The sequence below is a fragment of the Bombina bombina genome, chromosome 3 (assembly GCF_027579735.1).
Source record: "Bombina bombina isolate aBomBom1 chromosome 3, aBomBom1.pri, whole genome shotgun sequence".
Classification (NCBI taxonomy): Eukaryota; Metazoa; Chordata; class Amphibia; order Anura; family Bombinatoridae; genus Bombina; species Bombina bombina.
In genome coordinates, this window is record NC_069501.1 from 1,072,257,550 (window position 1) to 1,072,280,263 (window position 22,714).

The 22,714-nt window shown below is 38.8% G+C and overlaps 1 protein-coding gene across 1 annotated transcript in view; it reads left to right on the forward strand.

Moving 5' to 3' along the window:
• Window positions 1–22,714, forward strand: part of ASIC1 (acid sensing ion channel subunit 1) — a 537,317-nt gene that overhangs the window by 123,205 nt on the left and 391,398 nt on the right. The window contains exon 3 of the mRNA XM_053708351.1: window positions 21,327–21,522. Within this exon, the coding sequence (XP_053564326.1) occupies window positions 21,327–21,522 (196 nt within the window). The remainder of the gene's footprint in view (window positions 1–21,326; window positions 21,523–22,714) is intronic.

A 22,714-nucleotide genomic window follows, 5' to 3' on the forward strand; every position in this document is an offset into this window, starting at 1 on the left:
TCATTAAGGGGTTAATGAAGTTTTGGAAGAACAGGGAGTCCAAGGGTCTACAGTGTTTCAACATTTGAATATGATAAAGGAATGTGGCTCACATTATCCCCTTTGTTCACCAGCATATGGAAAAAGCTCAAGGGGTCTAGAAGCTTAAATATGACAGGAGTGCTACTATCAAGCAATTTAAGACAGGGAACAGGGTAATGGTCTTATTGCCCACAGCAGAGAGTAAACTCCTGGCAGACTGGCAGGGCTCCTATGAAGTCTTAGAAAAGATTGGACCTGTAAACTATAAGATTAGTCAGCCAGGACAATGGAAAATAAAGAACAGATTTTTCATTTAAATCTCCTCAAAGAATGGAAAGATAGGGAGTCTAGCGTAGCATTACAGGATAATCTGAGAGGCATTTCCCTGTGTTCACACCATGTGGTAAAATTTGTCACAGACCTTACTCTTGAGCAAGCTGAAGATTTAGGAAAATGATAGAAAGAAAGATTTTTTTTCTCCGAAAACAAGAAATTTTCCTTTACATTGCTACAGATAATGGGGTAGCAGTGAATGTAAAAACCCTATAGAATCCTAAAAGCAACAAGAGGCAGTCAAAGCTGAAATAAAGAAAATGTGAGACCTTAATGTCATTGAAGGAAATCATAATAACTGGTCCAATCCTATTGTTCTGGTGCCAAAACCAGATGGATCAATTCAATTCTGCAATAACTTTAGGAAACCTAATTAAGTTTCACAGTTTGAGGCATACCCCATTCCATGTGTTAATGAGCCAGTAGGCACAGTTGTTCTCTACATTAGAGCTCACAAAAGGGTATTGGCAAATACCTGTAACAAAAGAGGCTAGAAAAGAAATCAGCCTTTTCTACACCTGATCGCCTTTTTCAGAACAAAATTATGCCCTTTGGGCTCCATGGAGACCCCGCATTGTTGGATATTACCAACACTTCATTCCCCACTAGGGCTGCTCCTCCTACTGACCTTATCAAGTCTAAAAGCCCAGATGTGGTGAAATGGAATAGTGATGCAGAAAAGTAATTTGTAGATCTACACACAGAGCTATGCAGCCATCCTGTCCTGGTAGCCCCTGATTATGACAATTTATATTTCCTGCAGACGGATGCCTCTGAAGTTGGTCTGGAAGCAGTGCTTATCCAGTATGTCAATAAGGAGGAACATGCAGCATTATATTTAAGTAGGAAATTGTTACCCTGAGAACAGTGTTATGCTGCAGTTGAGAAAGCATGCACTTTCTCGGGTAAATGTACTTTCAGCAATGGTCACTCCATGTGACGGTGTGCCACTGGGGAAGGGGATATGTGACAAGGGGAAAGATGGGATAGACATAAGAAGGAGGTTAGAGAGAGATGTTTTTCCTCTGTAAGTAAATGGTTAACCTCCCAGATCTCAAACACCTGTAGTGCATGCAATTAGTGAGGAGCTTTTGATACAAGTCTGTGTGAGGCAGTCATTTCTCTTCTGGGTGCCCGATGATCAAAAACTCTCTGCTCAGGTGAGATGATCCAAAATGATCCTCCAGCACTGCTATACTTCTCAAAGGGTCATTCCCTGCATTTCTGTATATGAAGGAAAGACTGCATGACACTGCATGACATGAGAGTTCTGCTGCATTTACACTTTTTGCTGTGCATTTTATATTACTTTACATTAAAAAAGTTGCACTTTATATTTTGTATCTTAATTTGTATACAGCAGTGTATTTAGGATTGTGATTTTACAAATGCTGGTTATGCTAAATTTAACAAATTATGATTATACTTTGTATTTTTGTGTATATCTTTTCAAATTACATTTCTATTCTTCTATTTACAATAAAACTGAAAACAGTTTCAGGGCCAGATAATCAAATATTCTCTAGTTTGGAGAGAAATTATAGTGCAGACTTCACAGGGGCTGCACTCATTGAATTTTCTAAGAAAAAGAGTGGAAACTGGAAGTCTCAGAGAGATGAGAGATGCCTTCCATAGAAAGTAATAAAGCTCTCTGTGATATAAAATTTCATGTGGGAAAGAGAAGATAACTGGAGAACACCTGGTGCTGATAAAGCAGTTCAGTTTGCATCAATTACAAATTAAACTGAAATGTTTTCACTACAATTTAACTTGCTTTTGTCTATAGTTTAGTATGTATTACTTTTCCATTAGTTAAAATAAGTGTATTGTGAATTTTGAGCAAATTTCACCAGCTTGTTTAAAATTCTTACATAATTTCACAAGAATTGTGAGAGAGCTTCAGACATACCCTGGGAACTCCCCTGTTCAGCCCAGGGAACTGCCCCATCCCTTCCACTTTCTGTCTGTTTTAGTTCACATTGGAACAAATACAACGTGCAATGTCATTTGTAAAAGATTCACAGAAAAATACAAAGTATGATCCTAGTTAGTCCAAGTAACACAGAAACTTTCTAAACATAACCAACATTTTTAAAATCACAGCTGGATCTAAATGTATTAAAATATAAAAGAGAAAGTGCAAAGCTTAAAAGGACAGTCAAGTATAAATTAAACTTTCATTATTCAGATAGGACTTTTAATTTTAATTGACTTTCCAATTTACTTTTATCATCAAATTTGCTTTTTTCTATTGGTATTCTTAGTTTAAACTAAACATAGGTAGGCTCATATGCTAATTTCTAAGCCTTTGAGGGCTGCCTCTTATTACATGCTTTTTAAATCTCTTTTCAACACAAAGAGACAGAAAGTACACGTGGGCCATATAGATAACACTGTGTTCAGGCACAGAAAGTTATTTAAGATCTAGCACAATACAATGCTAAATTTAAGACAATAGATAATAAACAGTCACAGTCATGTGATCGGGGGGCTGGAAGAAGGTTCCTAGATACAAGGTAATCACAAAGGTAAAAAGTACATTAATATAACTGTGTTGGTTATGCAAAACTGGGGAATGAGTAATAAAGGGATTATCTATCTTTTAAAACAATAACAATTCTATGGTTGACTGTCCCTTTAAATGCAATAATACTGAAATTAATACAGAAATGACCAATTATGGAATGTAAAGTAATAAAATACAATGCACAAAGTGTAAGTGTAACAAAACACTATATTGCAGACAGAAAGTACACGTGGGCCATATAGATAACACTGTGTTCAGGCACAGAAAGTTATTTAAGATCTAGCACAATACAATGCTAAATTTAAGACAATAGATAATAAACAGTCACAGTCATGTGATCGGGGGGCTGGAAGAAGGTTCCTAGATACAAGGTAATCACAAAGGTAAAAAGTACATTAATATAACTGTGTTGGTTATGCAAAACTGGGGAATGAGTAATAAAGGGATTATCTATCTTTTAAAACAATAACAATTCTATGGTTGACTGTCCCTTTAAATGCAATAATACTGAAATTAATACAGAAATGACCAATTATGGAATGTAAAGTAATAAAATACAATGCACAAAGTGTAAGTGTAACAAAACACTATATTGCAGACAGAAAGTACACGTGGGCCATATAGATAACACTGTGTTCAGGCACAGAAAGTTATTTAAGATCTAGCACAATACAATGCTAAATTTAAGACAATAGATAATAAACAGTCACAGTCATGTGATCGGGGGGCTGGAAGAAGGTTCCTAGATACAAGGTAATCACAAAGGTAAAAAGTACATTAATATAACTGTGTTGGTTATGCAAAACTGGGGAATGAGTAATAAAGGGATTATCTATCTTTTAAAACAATAACAATTCTATGGTTGACTGTCCCTTTAAATGCAATAATACTGAAATTAATACAGAAAGGACCAATTATGGAATGTAAAGTAATAAAATACAATGCACAAAGTGTAAGTGTAACAAAACACTATATTGCACTCGGCTTGTCTCTGGTTTAGATACAGAAATGAGAGAGATCTCGCAGTGCTGAAGAGTTCCGCCATTTTCTTTTGAGCATTCAGTGAGTTCAGCCTCTGTGAAGCCTGAACTATAATTTCTCTCTAAGCTGGAGAATCTTTGGTCATCAGGGCCTCAATGAGCAGCTGAAGCCCAGAGCGACAGGACTAGGAGACCATACAGACCAATATCTGGGGCTACAAACCTCTGCTGACAAGTGGCTCCTGAGCATGTCTTGAAGATTTATTACTTAACTTTAAACTTTTATATCTCAACTACTGCTGCTTGTTTGTTCACTATAAAAAAAACACATGTGCATGATACAATCATCTGAGAAACAGTATTTAAAGGGACATGAAACCCAAAAAATCTTTTTCATGATTCAATGATTCAAATAGAGCTTGCAGATTTAAACAACTTTCCAATTTACATCTATTATCTAATTTGATTTAGACACATAATGATGAGAACTATATTTATATATTGTTTTATACATGAAAGTATTCGATTTTTGCATAGGTTTACAAGAAATCCACATAAGGTAACCAGCTTTTATGACAGTCAAGTCCAGTCACCTATGTAGTCCTAAGCATTAAATTCAAAACTCGCTAAACATTTAAATCAGGTACCTTCTCTTGAAACTTACCGTGAGGAATCATAGTCTTCTTTGTTTATGAAGAAAGTATATATTCATATGTGAAATTCCAAACCTATTAGCCCTGTGCCTCAAAGGAAAATAATGTTTATACAAATTTGTGTGTACATATCAAAATGCATTAAATATGTTTACCCTGTCTTAATTCCTCTCTAAGGCCAGTTCATTTAGCTGTATTCAACATCCTATCTCCCCATATTGATTTACTTTAAACTAAACGTTAGGCTGCAAATTAGTTTCCAGCCATACAGTATAAAATGAGGTATTTGCTCACCATTCAATAAAATGCACTGGAATAACGAGATAGAAATATTCCTTCACCCAGCAAAATGAGATTGTGGATTCCACTGAGAGAAATACAGTGAAAAAGAAAGAGAACAGATAGAAATCAGCACACTCGCCTGGAGAAACCAAAAGATGTATTGCTTGAAATATGTTGGCTGGGAAGATTTTGTGTCAGTTTGTTCAGCAAAAACTCAAACTCAATCTATATTTGAAAATTAAAAAAAAATGGGTCAAGTATAGTTTTTTTTAATACAAGTGATAAAAGCATGAAAACAGTTGATGTACCACAGATTATACAACCCAAACAAATAAATCACAGGAAACAACTTGTTTAGTGTGTAAAAATACAAATTGTTGTGAGGGGAAAATGGATTTAGAATCTCAAATACATCTTTCCTGTGTTTCTCCAATATGAAACTATTTGATCATGAAGTGTCTTTCATAAGAGCTTAGATTCACAATGAGTCTCCAGTCTGTTGCTACAGCTACACTAGTATTTTAGTAAATATGCTTTTCTCTAGTATCAGTGAACACTGGGGTTGAGACCTGTTGTTGAGTAACATCTGCACAATTCATTTTGTGTAACTATATCTGTATCGTCAATGATACCTTTCTTATATGACTGGAACTATTAAAGGAACATGAACCCAAAAATGTTCTTTCATGATTCAGATAGAGAATACAATTTTAAACAACTTTGCAATTTACTTTTATCATTTAATTTGCTTCCTTCTCTTGTTATTCTTTGCTGAAAGGTTTATCTAGGCAAGCTCAGAAGCGAGGTTCTAGCTGTTGATTACTGGCTGCATATATATGTTGATTGTAATTGGCTCACCAAAATGTTCAGTTAGAAACCATCAGTGCATTGCTGCTCCTTCAACAAATGATACCAAGAGAATGAAACAAATTAGATAATAGAAGTAAATTAGAAAGTTGTTTAAAATTGTATTCTCTATCTGAACCATGAAAGAAAATGTGGGTTTCATGTCCCTTTAAGGTTATGACCAGCATTTATCATCTGCCAGGTGGACAGTGTTCGCTCACGCAAACCTGTCCGCCCGGGATCGCAAAACGCTGGAAGCATATTGCAGCAATACACTGCATGTATTTAACATTGCACAGCTGGCGTACTGGTTAGGAAGCTGCGGTATGATGCGAGCCTGCATCGATCAGCCCCCAGTGCTGCATATGCAGCTTGATAAATGGGGGCCTATGTAACAGCTAAAAACAAGTTGGGTCTATTTTTCATAATATCTAGCAAACGCTTGCTCCAAAAACAAAATATCTGTAACACAGAGACATAAGGCCTGATAAGCAGATAAATAGATCGATGAAATGTATGTATGTATGTACACCTTCTGAACCCTTTAACATAGGTACATATTGGTACCCTAGCAGATTGTACCTTTCAAAGGCAAATATGTATCTTTGGTGACTAGATTGGACCTCAATACTATGGTACCATAATGTACCCTTACAAATGGTACAAATTTGGCCTTTATAGGGTACTGCCCCAATGACAAGCCCTTTGTACCTCATGATGGCACATTTCTACTCAACTCAGCGGATTAAAATATTGTTCCATCAAATTTATTTTATAACATTCAGTTATGCATTCACCTAATGTGTACTTGTACCGACAGTATTACAATAGCCACAGTGCAGCTTGATAAGTTTGGATATTGTAGCTTTACAGCAGGTTCTAAGACTGCTACAATAATTCCTGAAAAAAACAGGCTAAACAACCAGTTCCAAAAGGAGATACTCAAAATGTGTTATTTCACTCTGTACTAGACCCTAACAACACCCCATTTAACTTAGGGTGACTCGCCACATAAAACATAAATATATAGAAAACATAAAGAAAACAACATAATAATAAAATATAATGCTAAAGAAAAGAAGGGGGATTCAAGGGAGGGATAAATGATAAAACTCGCAACCATATATTGAATTGTCACTCTATGCAAAATATATGCAAATAAGTCTATTTCCCCAGTACACATTTTGGTGACGAAGCTTCTACCAATAGATGGAGCTGTGTTACACACGTCAAGGAACTTTCAACCAATAGATGGCACTAAAGAAACGAAGGGGGATTCAGGGGAGGGATAAATGATAAAACTCACAACCATACATTGAATTGTCACTCTATGCAAAATATATGCAAATTAGTCTATTTCCCCAGTACACATTTTGGTGACAAAGCTTCTACCAATAGATGGAGCTGTGTTACACACGTCAAGGAACTTTCAACCAATAGATTGTGCTATGGCATGCATGTGACTGGGGAATGGTAACAAATTTTTTTTAAAACAGGTTCTTAAACAGCTCTTGTTTATTTTATAGAATTTAAAACAACATTTTTTCTTTGTAATTTTAGTTAATATGTTTGCTTTATGTTTAAGAGTTATCATCTTTGGGGGCGGAGCCAGCAGCCGAGGAGAGCAGACGTGTCTTGCTTGAGCTCCTGGGCCATGTTTACATAAAGTGGCTTATTCTAGATAAACAACAAGCTAGGTTCTATTGTGGACATTTCCTTACTAACATATGAAAGGACACTCTGTTTGAATCAACGTCTGCTCTTACTACAGATTCTAACTTCCCTTTTGAGAGGGAGCTGCTGTACCGCAAATGGCGCCATATGTAGGCCTGACTACACCTACCCTGGCTTAGGCCAATACAGAGCGGAGCCTAAGGCTACATTGCAAATGGAGGAGCCTGTGGAGGAACTTTTTGCTCTTTTGCAGGGGCTTAACCTACAGCTCACTGGCTGTTTTGAGGATCTAACTAACACCCTGAGATCAGCGCTACAAGGAGCTAGCACGAGCGCATCCGTCTTGGAGGAAGCCGAAACCTTGTGGAGTGAACCCCTGCTGGAAAGTGCACCAGCGGTGCGTCACTACCTACCACCTTTTCGCATTACAGAAGGAGATCGAGAATACCCGCCATGGAGCCAACATGATCTGCTACTCCCTGAAAGCTTGCCAGTCGCAACGAGCGCTAACGGAGCATCAGGGCTGTTTCCACAGAGGGCGAAGCTGCGCCCGCCGTCAGACCCTGAACCATCCCTCATGTCAATAGAGGTACTTTGCTCCCCAACAGCATCACCGCCTTTGCCGCTGCGAGGGGGCCCTGAGATGGCCCCCCTAGCCGCTTTGAAAGTCACTAGAGCCGGCTTGCTGATCCTGAGCGCTATGTATTGTTGCTGCAACACAGAATATTGGCAGATCTCCTCAATAGCAAGAGCGCAGCTGAAAGCAAAAGTTGGAGTGGGGTAAATTTGTATCCGCGCCTCCGAAAGACCTGGGCAGTTATCTCTAGCTCACTCAGCCCACGCTTGCTTGTAAATACATATACTGGTAACATTTGTCCTGTGCTGTAAAGGACGTTTTGCCCAACATAGCGAACTGGAGATTTGTTAAAATGGGACAATGAAAAATATTACAACTATCTGATAGTTCCACTATGTATTAAAGTGACATTTTGTTTTGCTGAAATCTATGAACTGCTGTCTCTGAAGTGCAGCCTTAGTGCATGACAATTGAAGTCTCCTAGCTGTGTTTGTCCTACTTCTGGCTCATAAAAGTTCAAATCTGAGCAGTGCCGTTCAATCGTTGACTTATGTTCTATTCCAGAGACAATTTTGTTAAAAAGTTTGCATTATATACTGGACTCTACGATATGTTTATTATGTTTAATGTTGACTCTGTAATTTGATGTCCCCAAATTTATGACTGGAAGTGTTTTATTCATAGCATGAGGAAAGGCCCTGCAGTTCTACAGAGCTTTCATATGTGGGCCCTCGCAGGGTCCGGAACAATCCTTTTTCCTTATAGTGCTGAATGTGACTCTCTACCTGTGTAAGAAACATAATTTATGCTTACCTGATAAATTCCTTTCTTCTGTAGTGTGATCAGTCCACGGGTCATCATTACTTGTGGGATATTAACTGCTCCCCTACAGGAAGTGCAAGAGGATTCACCCAGCAGAGTTGCTATATAGCTCCTCCCCTCTACGTCACCTCCAGTCATTCGACCAAGGACCAACGAGAAAGGAGAAGCCAAGGGTGTAGTGGTGACTGGAGTATAATTTAAAAAATATTTACCTGCCTTAAAAAACAGGGCGGGCCGTGGACTGATCACACTACAGAAGAAAGGAATTTATCAGGTAAGCATAAATTATGTTTTCTTCTGTTAAGTGTGATCAGTCCACGGGTCATCATTACTTGTGGGATACCAATACCAAAGCAAAAGTACACGGATGACGGGAGGGATAGGCAGGCTCTTTATACAGAAGGAACCACTGCCTGAAGAACCTTTCTCCCAAAAATAGCCTCCGAGGAAGCAAAAGTGTCAAATTTGTAAAATTTGGAAAAAGTATGAAGCGAAGACCAAGTTGCAGCCTTGCAAATCTGTTCAACAGAGGCCTCATTCTTAAAGGCCCAAGTGGAAGCCACAGCTCTAGTGGAATGAGCTGTAATTCTTTCAGGAGGCTGCTGTCCAGCAGTCTCATAAGCTAAACGAATTATGCTACGAAGCCAAAAAGAGAGAGAGGTAGCAGAAGCTTTTTGACCTCTCCTCTGACCAGAGTAAACGACAAACAGGGAAGACGTTTGTCGAAAATCTTTAGTTGCCTGTAAATAAAATTTAAGGGCACGAACTACATCCAGATTGTGCAAAAGACGTTCCTTCCTCGAAGAAGGATTTGGGCACAAGGATGGAACAACAATCTCCTGATTGATATTCCTGTTAGTGACTACCTTAGGTAAGAACCCAGGCTTAGTACGCAGAACTACCTTATCCGAGTGAAAAATCAAATAAGGAGAATCACAATGTAAGGCTGATAACTCAGAGACTCTTCGAGCCGAGGAAATAGCCATTAAAAATAGAACTTTCCAAGATAACAACTTTATATCAATGGAATGAAGGGGTTCAAACGGAACACCCTGTAAAACGTTAAGAACAAGGTTTAAACTCCATGGTGGAGCCACAGCTTTAAACACAGGTTTAATCCTGGCCAAAGCCTGACAAAAAGCCTGAACGTCTGGAACTTCTGACAGACGCTTGTGTAACAGAATGGACAGAGCTGAGATCTGTCCCTTTAAGGAACTAGCGGATAACCCCTTTTCTAAACCTTCTTGTAGAAAAGACAATATCCTAGGAATCCTAACCTTACTCCAAGAGTAACCTTTGGATTCGCACCAATATAGGTATTTACGCCATATTTTATGGTAAATCTTTCTGGTGACAGGCTTCCTAGCCTGTATTAAGGTATCAATAACTGACTCAGAAAAACCACGCTTTGATAAGATCAAGCGTTCAATTTCCAAGCAGTCAGCTTCAGAGAAGTTAGATTTTGATGTTTGAAAGGACCCTGAATCAGAAGGTCCTGTTTCAGAGGTAACGACCAAGGTGGACAGAATGACATGTCCACCAGATCTGTATACCAAGTCCTGCGTGGCCATGCAGGCGCTATTAGAATCACTGATGCTTTCTCCTGTTTGATTCTGGCAATCAATCGAGGAAGCATCGGGAAAGGTGGAAACACATAAGCCATCCTGAAGGTCCATGGTGCTGTCAAGGCATCTATCAGGACCGCTCCCGGATCCCTGGATCTGGACCCATAGCGCGGAAGCTTGGCGTTCTGTCAAGACGCCATGAGATCTATCTCTGGTTTGCCCCAACGTGGAAGTATTTGGGCAAAGACCTCTGGATGAAGTTCCCACTCCCCCGGATGAAAAGTCTGACGACTTAAGAAATCCGCCTCCCAGTTCTCCACTCCCGGGATGTGGATTGCAGACAGGTGGCAAGAGTGAGACTCTGCCCAGCGAATTATCTTCGATACTTCCATCATTGCTAGGGAGCTTCTTGTCCCTCCCTGATGGTTGATATAAGCTACAGTCGTGATGTTGTCCGACTGGAACCTGATGAACCCCCGAGTTGCTAACTGGGGCCAAGCCAGAAGAGCATTGAGGACTGCTCTCAATTCCAGAATGTTTATTGGAAGAAGACTCTCCTCCTGATTCCATAGTCCCTGAGCCTTCAGAGAATTCCAGACAGCGCCCCAACCTAGTAGGCTGGCGTCTGTTGTTACAATTGACCAGTCTGGCCTGCTGAATGGCATTCCCCTGGACAGATGTGGCCGATAAAGCCACCATAGAAGAGAATTTCTGGTCTCTTGAATGGAATGAAGGACACGGCATGCATTTTGAAGTTTTGTTAACCTGTCCTCTGTCAGGTAAATCTTCATTTCTACAGAATCTATCAGAGTCCCCAGGAAGGGAACTCTTGTGAGTGGAAAGAGAGAACTTTTCTCTTCGTTCACTTTCCATCCATGCGACCTTAGAAATGCCAGTACTATCTCTGTATGAGATTTGGCAGTTTGAAAGCTTGAAGCTTGTATCAGTATGTCGTCTAAGTACGGAGCTACTGAAATTCCTCGCGGTCTTAGTACCGCCAGAAGAGTGCCCAGAACCTTTGTGAAGATTCTTGGAGCCGTAGCCAGTCCGAATGGAAGAGCTACAAACTGGTAATGCCTGTCTAAAAAGGCAAACCTTAGATACCGGTAATGACTTCTGTGAATCGGTATGTGAAGGTAAGCATCCTTTAAATCCACTGTGGTCAAGTACTGACCCTCTTGGATCATGGGCAAAATTGTTCGAATAGTTTCCATCTTGAACGATGGAACTCTTAGGAATTTGTTTAGGATCTTTAAATCCAAGATTGGCCTGAAGGTTCCCTCTTTTTGGGAACTACAAACAGATTTGAGTAAAACCCTTGTCCTTGTTCCAACCGCGGAACTGGATGGATCACTCCCATTAATAAAAGATCTTGTACGCAGCGTAGAAACGCTTCCTTCTTTGTTAGGTTTGTTGACAACCTTGACAGATGAAATCTCCCTCTTGGGGGAGAGGATTTGAAGTCCAGAAGGTATCCCTGAGATATGATCTCTAACGCCCAGGGATCCTGAACATCTCTTGCCCAAGCCTGGGCGAAGAGGGAAAGTCTGCCCCCCACTAGATCCGGTCCCGGATCGGGGGCCCTCAATTCATGCTGTCTTAGGGGCAGCAGCAGGTTTTCTGGCCTGTTTGCCCCTGTTCCAGGACTGGTTAGGTTTCCAGCCTTGTCTGTAGCGAGCAACAGCTCCTTCCTGTTTTGGTGCAGAGGAAGTTGATGCTGCTCCTGCTTTGAAATTACGAAAGGAACGAAAATTGGACTGTCTAGCCTTGGCTTTGGCCTTGTCCTGAGGCAGGGCATGACCTTTACCTCCTGTAATGTCATCAATAATCTCTTTCAAGCCGGGCCCGAATAAGGTCTGCCCTTTGAAAGGAATATTAAGCAATTTAGATTTAGACGTAACATCAGCTGACCAGGATTTTAGCCACAGAGCTCTGCGTGCCTGAATGGCGAATCCTGAATTTTTAGCCGCAAGTTTAGTTAAATGTACTACGGCATCTGAAATAAATGAATTAGCTAACTTAAGGAATTTAAGTTTGTGTGTGATGTCATCTAGTGTGGATGATTGAAGTGTCTCTTCCAGAGACTCAAACCAAAATGCTGCTGCAGCCGTGACAGGCGCAATACATGCAAGAGGTTGCAATATAAACCCTTGTTGAACAAACATTTTCTTAAGGTAACCCTCTAATTTTTTATCCATTGGATCTGAAAAAGCACAGCTATCCTCCACTGGGATAGTGGTACGCTTAGCTAAAGTAGAAACTGCTCCCTCCACCTTAGGGACCATTTGCCATAAGTCCCGTGTGGCGGCGTCTATTGGAAACATTTTTCTGAATATAGGAGGGGGTGAGAAAGGCACACCGGGTCTATCCCACTCCTTAGTAACAATGTCAGTAAGTCTCTTAGGTATAGGAAAAACGTCAGTACTCGTCGGTACCGCAAAATATTTATCCAACCTACACATTTTTTCTGGGATTGCAACTGTGTTACAATCATTCAGAGCCGCTAATACCTCCCCTAGTAACACACGGAGGTTCTCAAGCTTAAATTTAAAATTTGAAATGTCTGAGTCCAGTTTATTTGGATCAGAACCGTCACCCACAGAATGAAGCTCTCCGTCTTCACGTTCTGCAAACTGTGACGCAGTATCAGACATGGCCCTTGCATTATCAGCGCACTCTGTTCTCATCCCAGAGTGATCACGTTTACCTCTTAGTTCTGGTAGTTTAGCCAAAACTTCAGTCATAACAGTAGCCATATCTTGTAATGTGATTTGTAATGGCCGCCCAAATGCACTCGGCGCTACAATATCACGCACCTCCTGAGCGGGAGATGCAGGTACTGACACGTGAGGCGAGTTAGTCGGCATAACTCTCCCCTCGTTGTTTGGTGAAATATGTTCAATTTGTACAGATTGACTATTTTTTAAAGTAGCATCAATACATTTAGTACATAAATTTCTATTGGGCTCCACTTTGGCATTAACACATATAGCACAGAGATATTCCTCTGAATCAGACATGTTTAACACACTAGCAAATAAACAGCAACTTGGAAATACTTTTCAAAGTAATTTACAAATAATATGAAAACGAACTGTGCCTTTAAGAAGCACAGAAAATATTATAACAGATAAAATAATTAAGTTATAGCATCAATCTTTGTCAGAATATACAGTTTTAGCAAAGGATTGTTCCCCTCAGCAAATGATAACTAACCCAGGCAGCAGAAAAAAATACACAAATAAACGTTTTTTATATCACAGTCAATACAATCAGCACAGCTCTGCTGTGAATGATTACTTCCCTCAAAAAAGAATCTTGAGATCCCTGAACTCTGTAGAGATGAACCGGATCATGCAGGAAGAAAATGAACCTCTGACTGAGTTTTTCTGATGCATAGTGAAAGCACCAAAATGGCCCCTCCCCCACACACATAACAGTGAGAGGGATCAGTGAACTGCTCTAATTTAAATCAAAACTATTGCCAAGTGGAAAAAAAGTGCCCAAAACATTTTTTCACCCAGTACCTCAGAGAAAAAAACGTTTTTACATGCCAGCAAAAAAAAAAACGTTTTACCTCAATAATTAATTGTCATTTAAAACCTATTGCAAGTCCCTGCAAAATAGGTTAAGTCTATGTATACAGTTTAAAAGCCAGAGAAGTACCATTTCCCAGAAAACTGAAGTGTAAAATATACATACATGACAGCCTGATATCAGCTACATCTACTGCATTCAAGGCTGAGTTTACATTATAACGGTATGGCAGGATTTTCTCATCAATTCCATGTCAGAAAATAATAAACTGCTACATACCTCTTTGCAGATTAATCTGCCTGCTGTCCCCTGATCTGAAGTTTACCTCTCCTCAGATGGCCGAGAAACAGCAATATGATCTTAACTACTCCGGCTAAAATCATAGAAAAACTCAGGTAGATTCTTCTTCAAATTCTACCAGAGAAGGAATAACACACTCCGGTGCTATTATAAAATAACAAATTTTTGATTGAAGATATAAAAACTAAATATATCACCATAGTCCTCTCACACATCCTATCTAGTCGTTGGGTGCAAGAGAATGACTGGAGGTGACGTAGAGGGGAGGAGCTATATAGCAACTCTGCTGGGTGAATCCTCTTGCACTTCCTGTAGGGGAGCAGTTAATATCCCACAAGTAATGATGACCCGTGGACTGATCACACTTAACAGAAGAAATTACGTTTACGAAAATGATAGCAGGGCTACTCCTTTTTTGTTATGTCTTATTATAGGTATGCTGACCGGAAGACCTATGTCTAACTGGTTAACCTCTGTTACGCACGTTGAGTATTTAAGAGTTTTTAAATCCCTACCCCTGTATAGTTATTACAAGCTTAGGCTGCAAGTTATTTTTACATGAAGTACGTTGCTATATTAGGGGGTGCATAAGACTCTTTAAAATATGGTTGTAGGGTATAGGAGGATTCCTGGCCAAACATGTATCTCTGCGAATTTTATGGTGTGGGCTGAACAGAGTAAATATTTCTCTTACAATCTACTTGCTTACACTGTCTCTAGGAGTTATAGTCTATACTATGTAGATGTAATTATAAATGGTAACTCTGAGGAGAATTCATAGGATTATTCTAGGAGATACAACAGCCCGCTTAGTTCCTTTAATAATAAGCTTTACAGTAGATTATTGCACATGCAAGTAGTAACCCTTTAATTAAGCTTGCCTACTTATTTCAGTCTTTTCCCCACCCAGCTTCATTAAGATTTCCTCTCCCATCCCAGGTAAACTCTATTACATTAGCAGATGACTCCCCCATCCCACATCTCATCTAAGCATACATAATCTCTCCTTTAGTTATTGTAGACGTTGTTGGGCCGTGTTCACTGGGAAGACACGGCTCAGCATAATAGTTTATTTAGTGAACTTGGTCTGAGATATGTATACAATACCTAATAGCATACATGGTGATAGAGATATCTGTCTAAGTGGGTGCCTTGTTTTAATTCTACCCCTTAATTGGTGCATGCTCAGTCATCTTACTATCTCTCCTACCGTACACTAGCAGGATATACGCCTAGTCTCCCCCAGCCTCTATCTAACTCTACGTTATGAATAATACAAAGAATTAACTAAGTCATCCCATAATTTAGAAGCATCTCCCCCACACAGACATTATCTATACATACCTGTAACTACTATACTAATTAGAAGGTTCCCCAGATTAGCTTCCTGTTTGTTTATATGTCGGGGCCTAGCATTGTGGCTTACCATAAGCTCATCTAACACCATTATTTTGCTTCTAGCATAATATTTACCTTGACCCTTAGCTGAACGGGGGGCATTTCCCCCAATACACCTGCAGTTTAAATAACTATCCTTGAATACCTTCAGACTAACTTATCTATTAGGCCTACTTTACCATGATCCCATGAACCTCACAAAGAAATTGATACTTCATCTCACTTTCAAAGATACATTCCCTAAGCAGACATCCCATGCATACATATATGCTCATGAGGTTAATTAAAAGGCTCCCCAAGTCATGTATACCACCCTCATCCAATCTAAATTTATTTTCTTTTTTTATTCTATTCATTTTGGAAACCCAGATATGCTATATAGTTACCTTAAAAGGCTCCGCCCCCCCCCCCTTCACTCCCCCCCCCTTTTATCGAGCGGCTCTTGCCCGCTGAATTTCCCCTTTATACACTTTGGCCCAAGAGAGGCCAGACAAAAGCCAACTCCCTACATCATACAGTTTAAAGATTATAGAGTACCTATATCAGAGTAGGGATCATTTGCTATATTATATAAAAAACAAGGTTTCATTATTATGTGTCTCAGTCACCCCTGTTTGCTATAATCTGAGCTATACTTTAAGCTTATCGTCTCAGAAGTAGTGTTACATCCCATCTCAGTGGTTATGCCATCTCTATTGAATGTATTTTACTATATGATTACGGTTCTCATCCATAAATGTACAGTAATACTACCACTTGAGTACGGGGATAACCATTGTTACACAGAGACTTTATTGTTCTAGTTCAAATCTCCTTTTTATAAGAGTCATGTATAATTATTTTTATTACTTATAATCCGTGCCTGAACACATTGTTTGTTTTGATGATACTGTTCAATACCTCAATAAAAAATTATTTGAAAAAAAAAAAAAAAAAAGAGTTATCATCTTTATGCTCTAAATATAAACATTAACATGTTAAGTGCTTGTGTGATATTTAGAACCAGCAACACAGTGTTATTGAAGATATAGGTTAAATATTTTTGTTGCCTTGCCCACTTCTTGCATATTACCATTGAAGATTAATTATTTTGCTGTGCAACATGTATGTTGAATTCATTTTGGGTGACTGACAGTTATGTGTTCATTGAATAATTGAGGTGCACAAATGATATGGACTTGCAGGGTTTGGCAGCCTTGAACCACCCATCCCCCTCAACCTTTTTGGGGGGATTAAATGGTACAGACATGAACCCTTTGACAGTTGGAAACATATCTGTACCTTAATTACCGCTAAATGGTACATATTGGTTCTTTAAGGTGTAATTATGAGCCATTGAGGGTACAACCACAGCAGTTGTACCCTAAGTGTTCACAAACGGACCCCAACTGTACCCTTTTTTCTGACAGTGTACCTATCTATCTATGATCTTGCATAAACAGGAAAAGCCCTGTTTCAAGTTGCATATATTCTAGAGGGGAAATAGTACATAGGCTCAAAACCAACTTACAAAGAAGATTAAACAGAAGAAACAGGGAGGATGGAAAGAACATAGAGGGAGGTAGAAAAACAGTATATTTAGGGTTATCTTGAATATCCTATTCAAAGAGCAATGTTTTTAAAGCAAAGCCTTTTTACGAATGTGGGGTGAGGCTGGTTCTCCAACGGCAAGTGCATATTACTGATGCTGATCTCCCACGAATGGTATAGCAAACTGAAGCTGAAATAACTGACGTTATGAAAAGTATAAGGTGCAGGACTATATCTTGTAGATAATGGGGACACGTTCTGTAGAAGGGTCTGTAGATTGTCAAGAGAAACTTAAAGTTGTGCATTGCTTTGCTTGTAAGGTTGTGTGTGGTTTCCTTAATTCCTTATGTCATACTTTAAGCTCCCGTGTTGTATGGACCAGGGTTGGAACTGCCATTGGTGCAGCATGTGCAGTGGCACCAGGGCCCAAGTGCTTGGGGGGCCCATAGCAACCTGTCTATACATAGACATGTGCAGTCTTAATGCAGGGGAGCCTTTCAATAGTGCATGTTGCAGGTCTATCAATCATCTATCTGTCTATCTCTCTATCCTCAAAATCATTGTGCAGAGAAGCATGTATATTATTACTAGTGCTTACTACTGAGTTACCTTTGGGGGACCCAAAAGAATATTTGCATCAGGGCCCTTTGTTGAGTAGGTCCTCTACTGGTATGGACTTTATGGTTAAGCAAAGGATGCACATTCTTATCTAAAGGGCATTGTTACAACTGAGTCAAAAGAGTGCAACACAGCTAACAATAATGTTTTTATCCCCTAGGTTTAGGTCTGTAGATCATCTATCCGCACTGACTGTGTGATTTCATCAGTTTACAAGGCTTTTTACTTGTGTAGGAGATATATGTGAGATATAATACTTACCAAATGCAGACAAAAGTGTAACTGTTGAAAGATGACTATGACCTAGACTCTAGAATAAAAAAAAATCTGTTATTTTTTTCCATGTTTTTTTGGAGCATATTATTCATATTCCAGGGCCCCATGATCTAAATCTCGCAATTTCAGACGTGTTTTTTCTCGCTAACCCACGCAGGGGCTGCCCTGGTAAAATTATTGAAAAAAATGAGCAGTTCCTGAGATTTGCAAGATGGTAACTATTGAAAGTAAAGGAGCTCGCTGTAAAGGGACACTTGCACCATGGAGCAAAGTTATCAGTGAGCAGGGGGCACACTTTAAAAATTAAATCCTGCAGCCAATATAAATCACATAATGCTACTTTCTGCATATAGCATCTTATAATCGCCTATATTTTTGTACTCATGTGTTTTTCTATTAGGGTTATAAATATTTTTTATAAATTTTAGTGTGAATGATTCAATTATTTGTTTTGTATGATGTTTAAAATACAAATTTAATTGTGCATTTTTTATATGGAAATGCAGTATACGCCCCTTAGCGGGAAACTCTGTGTTCAGTGGCTTTAGATTATTCCACCGGGGAAATAGAAGGGCTGGCGAGCATTCTTTAATAATCTCACCAACCCAGAGACCTTTAGATCATCATGCCCCCCAGTCTTGTATTTCATTGAGGCTTAGGGGCCGATTTACTATGCCCCGAATGGGGCCAACTCGCCCTGTTTCCGCGCAAGCCCTCAGGCTCGCCGGAAACAGGAGTTAAAGGGACACTGAACCCAAAATGCTTCTTTCATGATTCAGATAGAGTATGTAATTGTAAGTAACTTTCTAATTTACTTCTATTATCAATTTTTCTTCATTCTCTTGCAATCTTTATTTGAAAAGAAGGCATCTCAGCTAAGGAGCCAGCAAATTGTGGATTCAGAACCATGGACAGCACTTGTTTAAAGGTGCTGTCCAATCAGCAAGGACAACCCAGGTTGTTCACCTAAAATGGGCCGGCATCTAAACTTACATTCTTGCTTTTCAAATAAACATAACAAGAAAATGAAAACAATTTGATAATAGGAGTAAATTAGAAAGTTGCTTAAAATTGCATGCTCTATCTGAATCACAAAATATTTTTTTTGGCTACAGTGTCCCTTTAAGAAGCAGTGGTCTTAACTTAAGATCTTGTTTAATATATCTTCAAAACTGATTTTAGCAGGGGAAACTGATAAGAGACAAATTAAGTTCAAAAATGTTAGCACCAATTACTTTATAGTGACACAGTGGAATTTAGAAAACAAACAAGTTTCAGAGTTAAATTACAAAAAAGAGGACAAAATAAATAGTGAAAGTATATTGTAAAGGGATATGAAACCCAAATCATGAGAGGAAAAATGTGGGATTCATATACCTTTAACTATACAGAATTAAACATTTTATATATAACCATCTTATACTGTTTAATACTGTATTCCATTTAAACATTAATGTTCTTTGGTGCAATTGTGTATCACCCACATATTGGTGGAATTGTATTCCATGTGGTCCTATCAGATTAGCTAAATGTTTGACACTGATGTTGAACAGGAGATTGCAATGATCCCTAGGGGACTCTGTACATTATTAGTTCCATGACTCCAGCTTCTACGTTGTCTTTGCTGAATGACTTTTTTGTCTGCCCAGAAGTAAGATATCTAGTTCCATGCAGAGCCATGTAGCAAGCTTCTTGCCTCACTTGCTGGATGATTCTGGAATTTTAAGGTATCAAATAGCTTAAAAAGGATCAAACCAATGTCTATCCCTTCATCTAAAAGATACCATCCCCAACCTCTGTTTCTGTGCAATACCTAGGTTTGAAATTATTCTGTTCAAGATGTTTTTAACATTTGGAATGGGATTTCATTTTTCTATAAGATTTTCCACAAATGTTACATTAGTTTTAGATATAAAATGTGCCAGACCTAAACCCATAAACTTAACTAAACCTGGACCTATACCTCTAGACATTAATATTAAATAAAATCTTACTTTTTTTTAATAGCCATACATTTACATGTGACCCTTAAGGCATCTAAAATATTGATCTGTTATCGCTATGTGTTAGAAAGATGTCCATCGTTGCTCTAGATAATGGGAGCAGGGGTTACAAATGACGTAGTGTGAATTTTGTTTATGATAGTTATTAGGTCAATAATTGCTAAAGGGATTCAGAATCATTTGAATGTTTACACTTGGGAAGTTCACAGCTCTGTTTTTTAGAGAAGGTATGGCAGGTATATTTGCTGTAAAGTTCTGTTACATTTCCCTTCATTGTTCTATTGATGTAGTGATGCAGGTGTTCAAGCAGCTAGAAATTCCTACAAATTGAAATAGTTCCTTTGTTCTGCTTTCTGATCTTTTGATCCTTTCTGAGATGACCAGAATCCTTGCTGAGAAAGGTGATATTATTTTCTCATTCCCATTTGAAAGAATGCTTTTAATAAGGCTATACACATTGGAGCACTAGATGACAGCAGTGTTTGCATAATGTATTATATTGTTGAAAGAATTCTTGCAAAATTACTGCCATATAGGGCTACAATTATCAAAGACTAGGAGAATTCTCCTTTGTATTCTCTTCCAAGTTCTCTGCAGCTCGCCCCTTGGAGAGGCCCACCGGTGCGTACAAATTTATCGAAAAATTGCACGCTGTTTGGAAGGGTAGCTGGGGCGAATTATGATGAATGTCTCCAAGTGAAAAAAGGAAGTTCTCCTGATTTATCATTTCAATTTTTTCAGGTAGTTTTTTTTTACTTCTTCAAGTAAACTGTTACATTTGCGTTTTACAAGGAGCAAATTTGAGCATTAATTTTGGTGTGTTAATACAATATACTTTACTTTATCTTTGTTATAATAATGACCCTTTATGACTATATAACACATTCAAATTATTAATAGAATTTTCAATCTTGATGGCCCGTGTTTCTGGCGAGCCTACAGGCTCGCCAGAAACAGCAGTTATGAAGCAGCGGTCAAAAAGACCACTGCTCCATAACCTGTCTGCCTGCTCTGAGCAGGCGGACAGACATCACCGGAAATCAACCCGATCGTGTACGATCGGGTTGATTGGCACCCACTGCTGGCGGCCGCAAGTTTGCAGGGGGCGGCGTTGCACTGCTTTAGTCAATATGTTTTAAATTGAATGTACACCTTTTTCCTGTTTATACCTATTTATGATCTTTTCTCCCCATGTTGTCCTATCTGTCCAATACAAAATACTAATCTTGTCTCTTTGATGTTCCTCTACTCTTTGCTATGAATTTTTCCTTTCTTCCACTTCAGTTATCAGTTTTCTTTCCGCAGTCTAATTCTGTTTTTCCTTTAACCTAGACTTTCACTCTTTGTACGACTCATTCATTCTTTACCCCTTATCTCTTAACAGTTATGAGCTCCCAGACTCTCAGCTGGCGGATGAGAAGATCATGGAAATCCTCCATGACAAGGCCAACTTCCGTAATTTTAAGCCCAAACCATTTAACATGAGAGAGTTTTATGACCGCGCAGGACATGACATCCGAGAAATGCTTCTGAGTTGCAAGTTCCGCGGAGAAGAATGCAGCGCTGAAGACTTTGTTCCGGTGAGTGAGTCCTTCACATCAATATGAACTACATTTGTAGGCTTCACTTTTGCTCTTATACGAAGGAGAACATAGCCAGTGCCATCCCATAAACTACTTTTACATATGTTGAGAAATTCAGTTTCCATGTAGAGTTCAACTTAATATGTGATATAAAAAAAATGACAAAGGACTTGTTGTGCTCATTATCTAGATGTTGATGAGTCATTTGTCAGCAAGGATACCAGCATGCAGTACTCATTGTTAAAGGGGGGGGTTGTTTTTATGATGAACAGATGCAACACAGTTTATGCATCTAGCTGCGCTTACTTTTTAAAGCAGAATTGGTGAAGATATTCTATTTTTATACTGTCAGCAAACAAATGTTAATTTTATAAAATAATAGAACCACTTATTCAACGTTGGCTACAGGATGCAAAAAGTGTTTTTTTTATTATTATTTCCATGGGCAGGTGACCTAGGTTTATGTATATACACAACCAAAATGTTATCTTTATTGCTTGCTGTTTTCATTATGAATTATTCTCAGTATTTTCTTTTGTCTGAATATTAAAATGTACTCAATATTTTTAATTAGACAGCAATTGGTCTTATGCTGAAATATTCTGTTTGCCTTGGAATTCAGAATAATGAAATGATTTGCAAATAATTTTCAATAACGTAAAATAACTTCCACTTTCTTACGGGAGTAAGATTATTATTCAGGGACACCTGTTTAAGGTGAGGTCATGTTTGAGGTACACTTAACTGATCATTTCTAGATTATAGCCACAGGGCGATCCTTGGATTAACGTAAAAATGCAGTTGTATTAAATGGCAAAATACATGATATCTTGCACAGAGAAGAAGAAACGCTAGCAATGTGGAAAAACAATAATTATAACCGCAACAATCTGGACACAGATTTGTCTTAAGGGGTTCTATAAATGTGTAATTGTTAAAGGGACATGAACACAAATGTTTTATTTCATGGTTCAGATAGAGCATATGATTTTAAACACCTTTCCAATTGACTTCTATTATCAAATTTGCTTCATTCTTAGGGGTCAATTTAATATAGTGCGAGCGGATATGATACGATGTAGTGTATCATGTCCGCCACACATCAATAAATGCTGACAGCATACGCTGTCAGCATTTATCATTGCACTAGCAGTTCTGGCGAACTGCTGGTGCAATCCTGCCCCCTGCA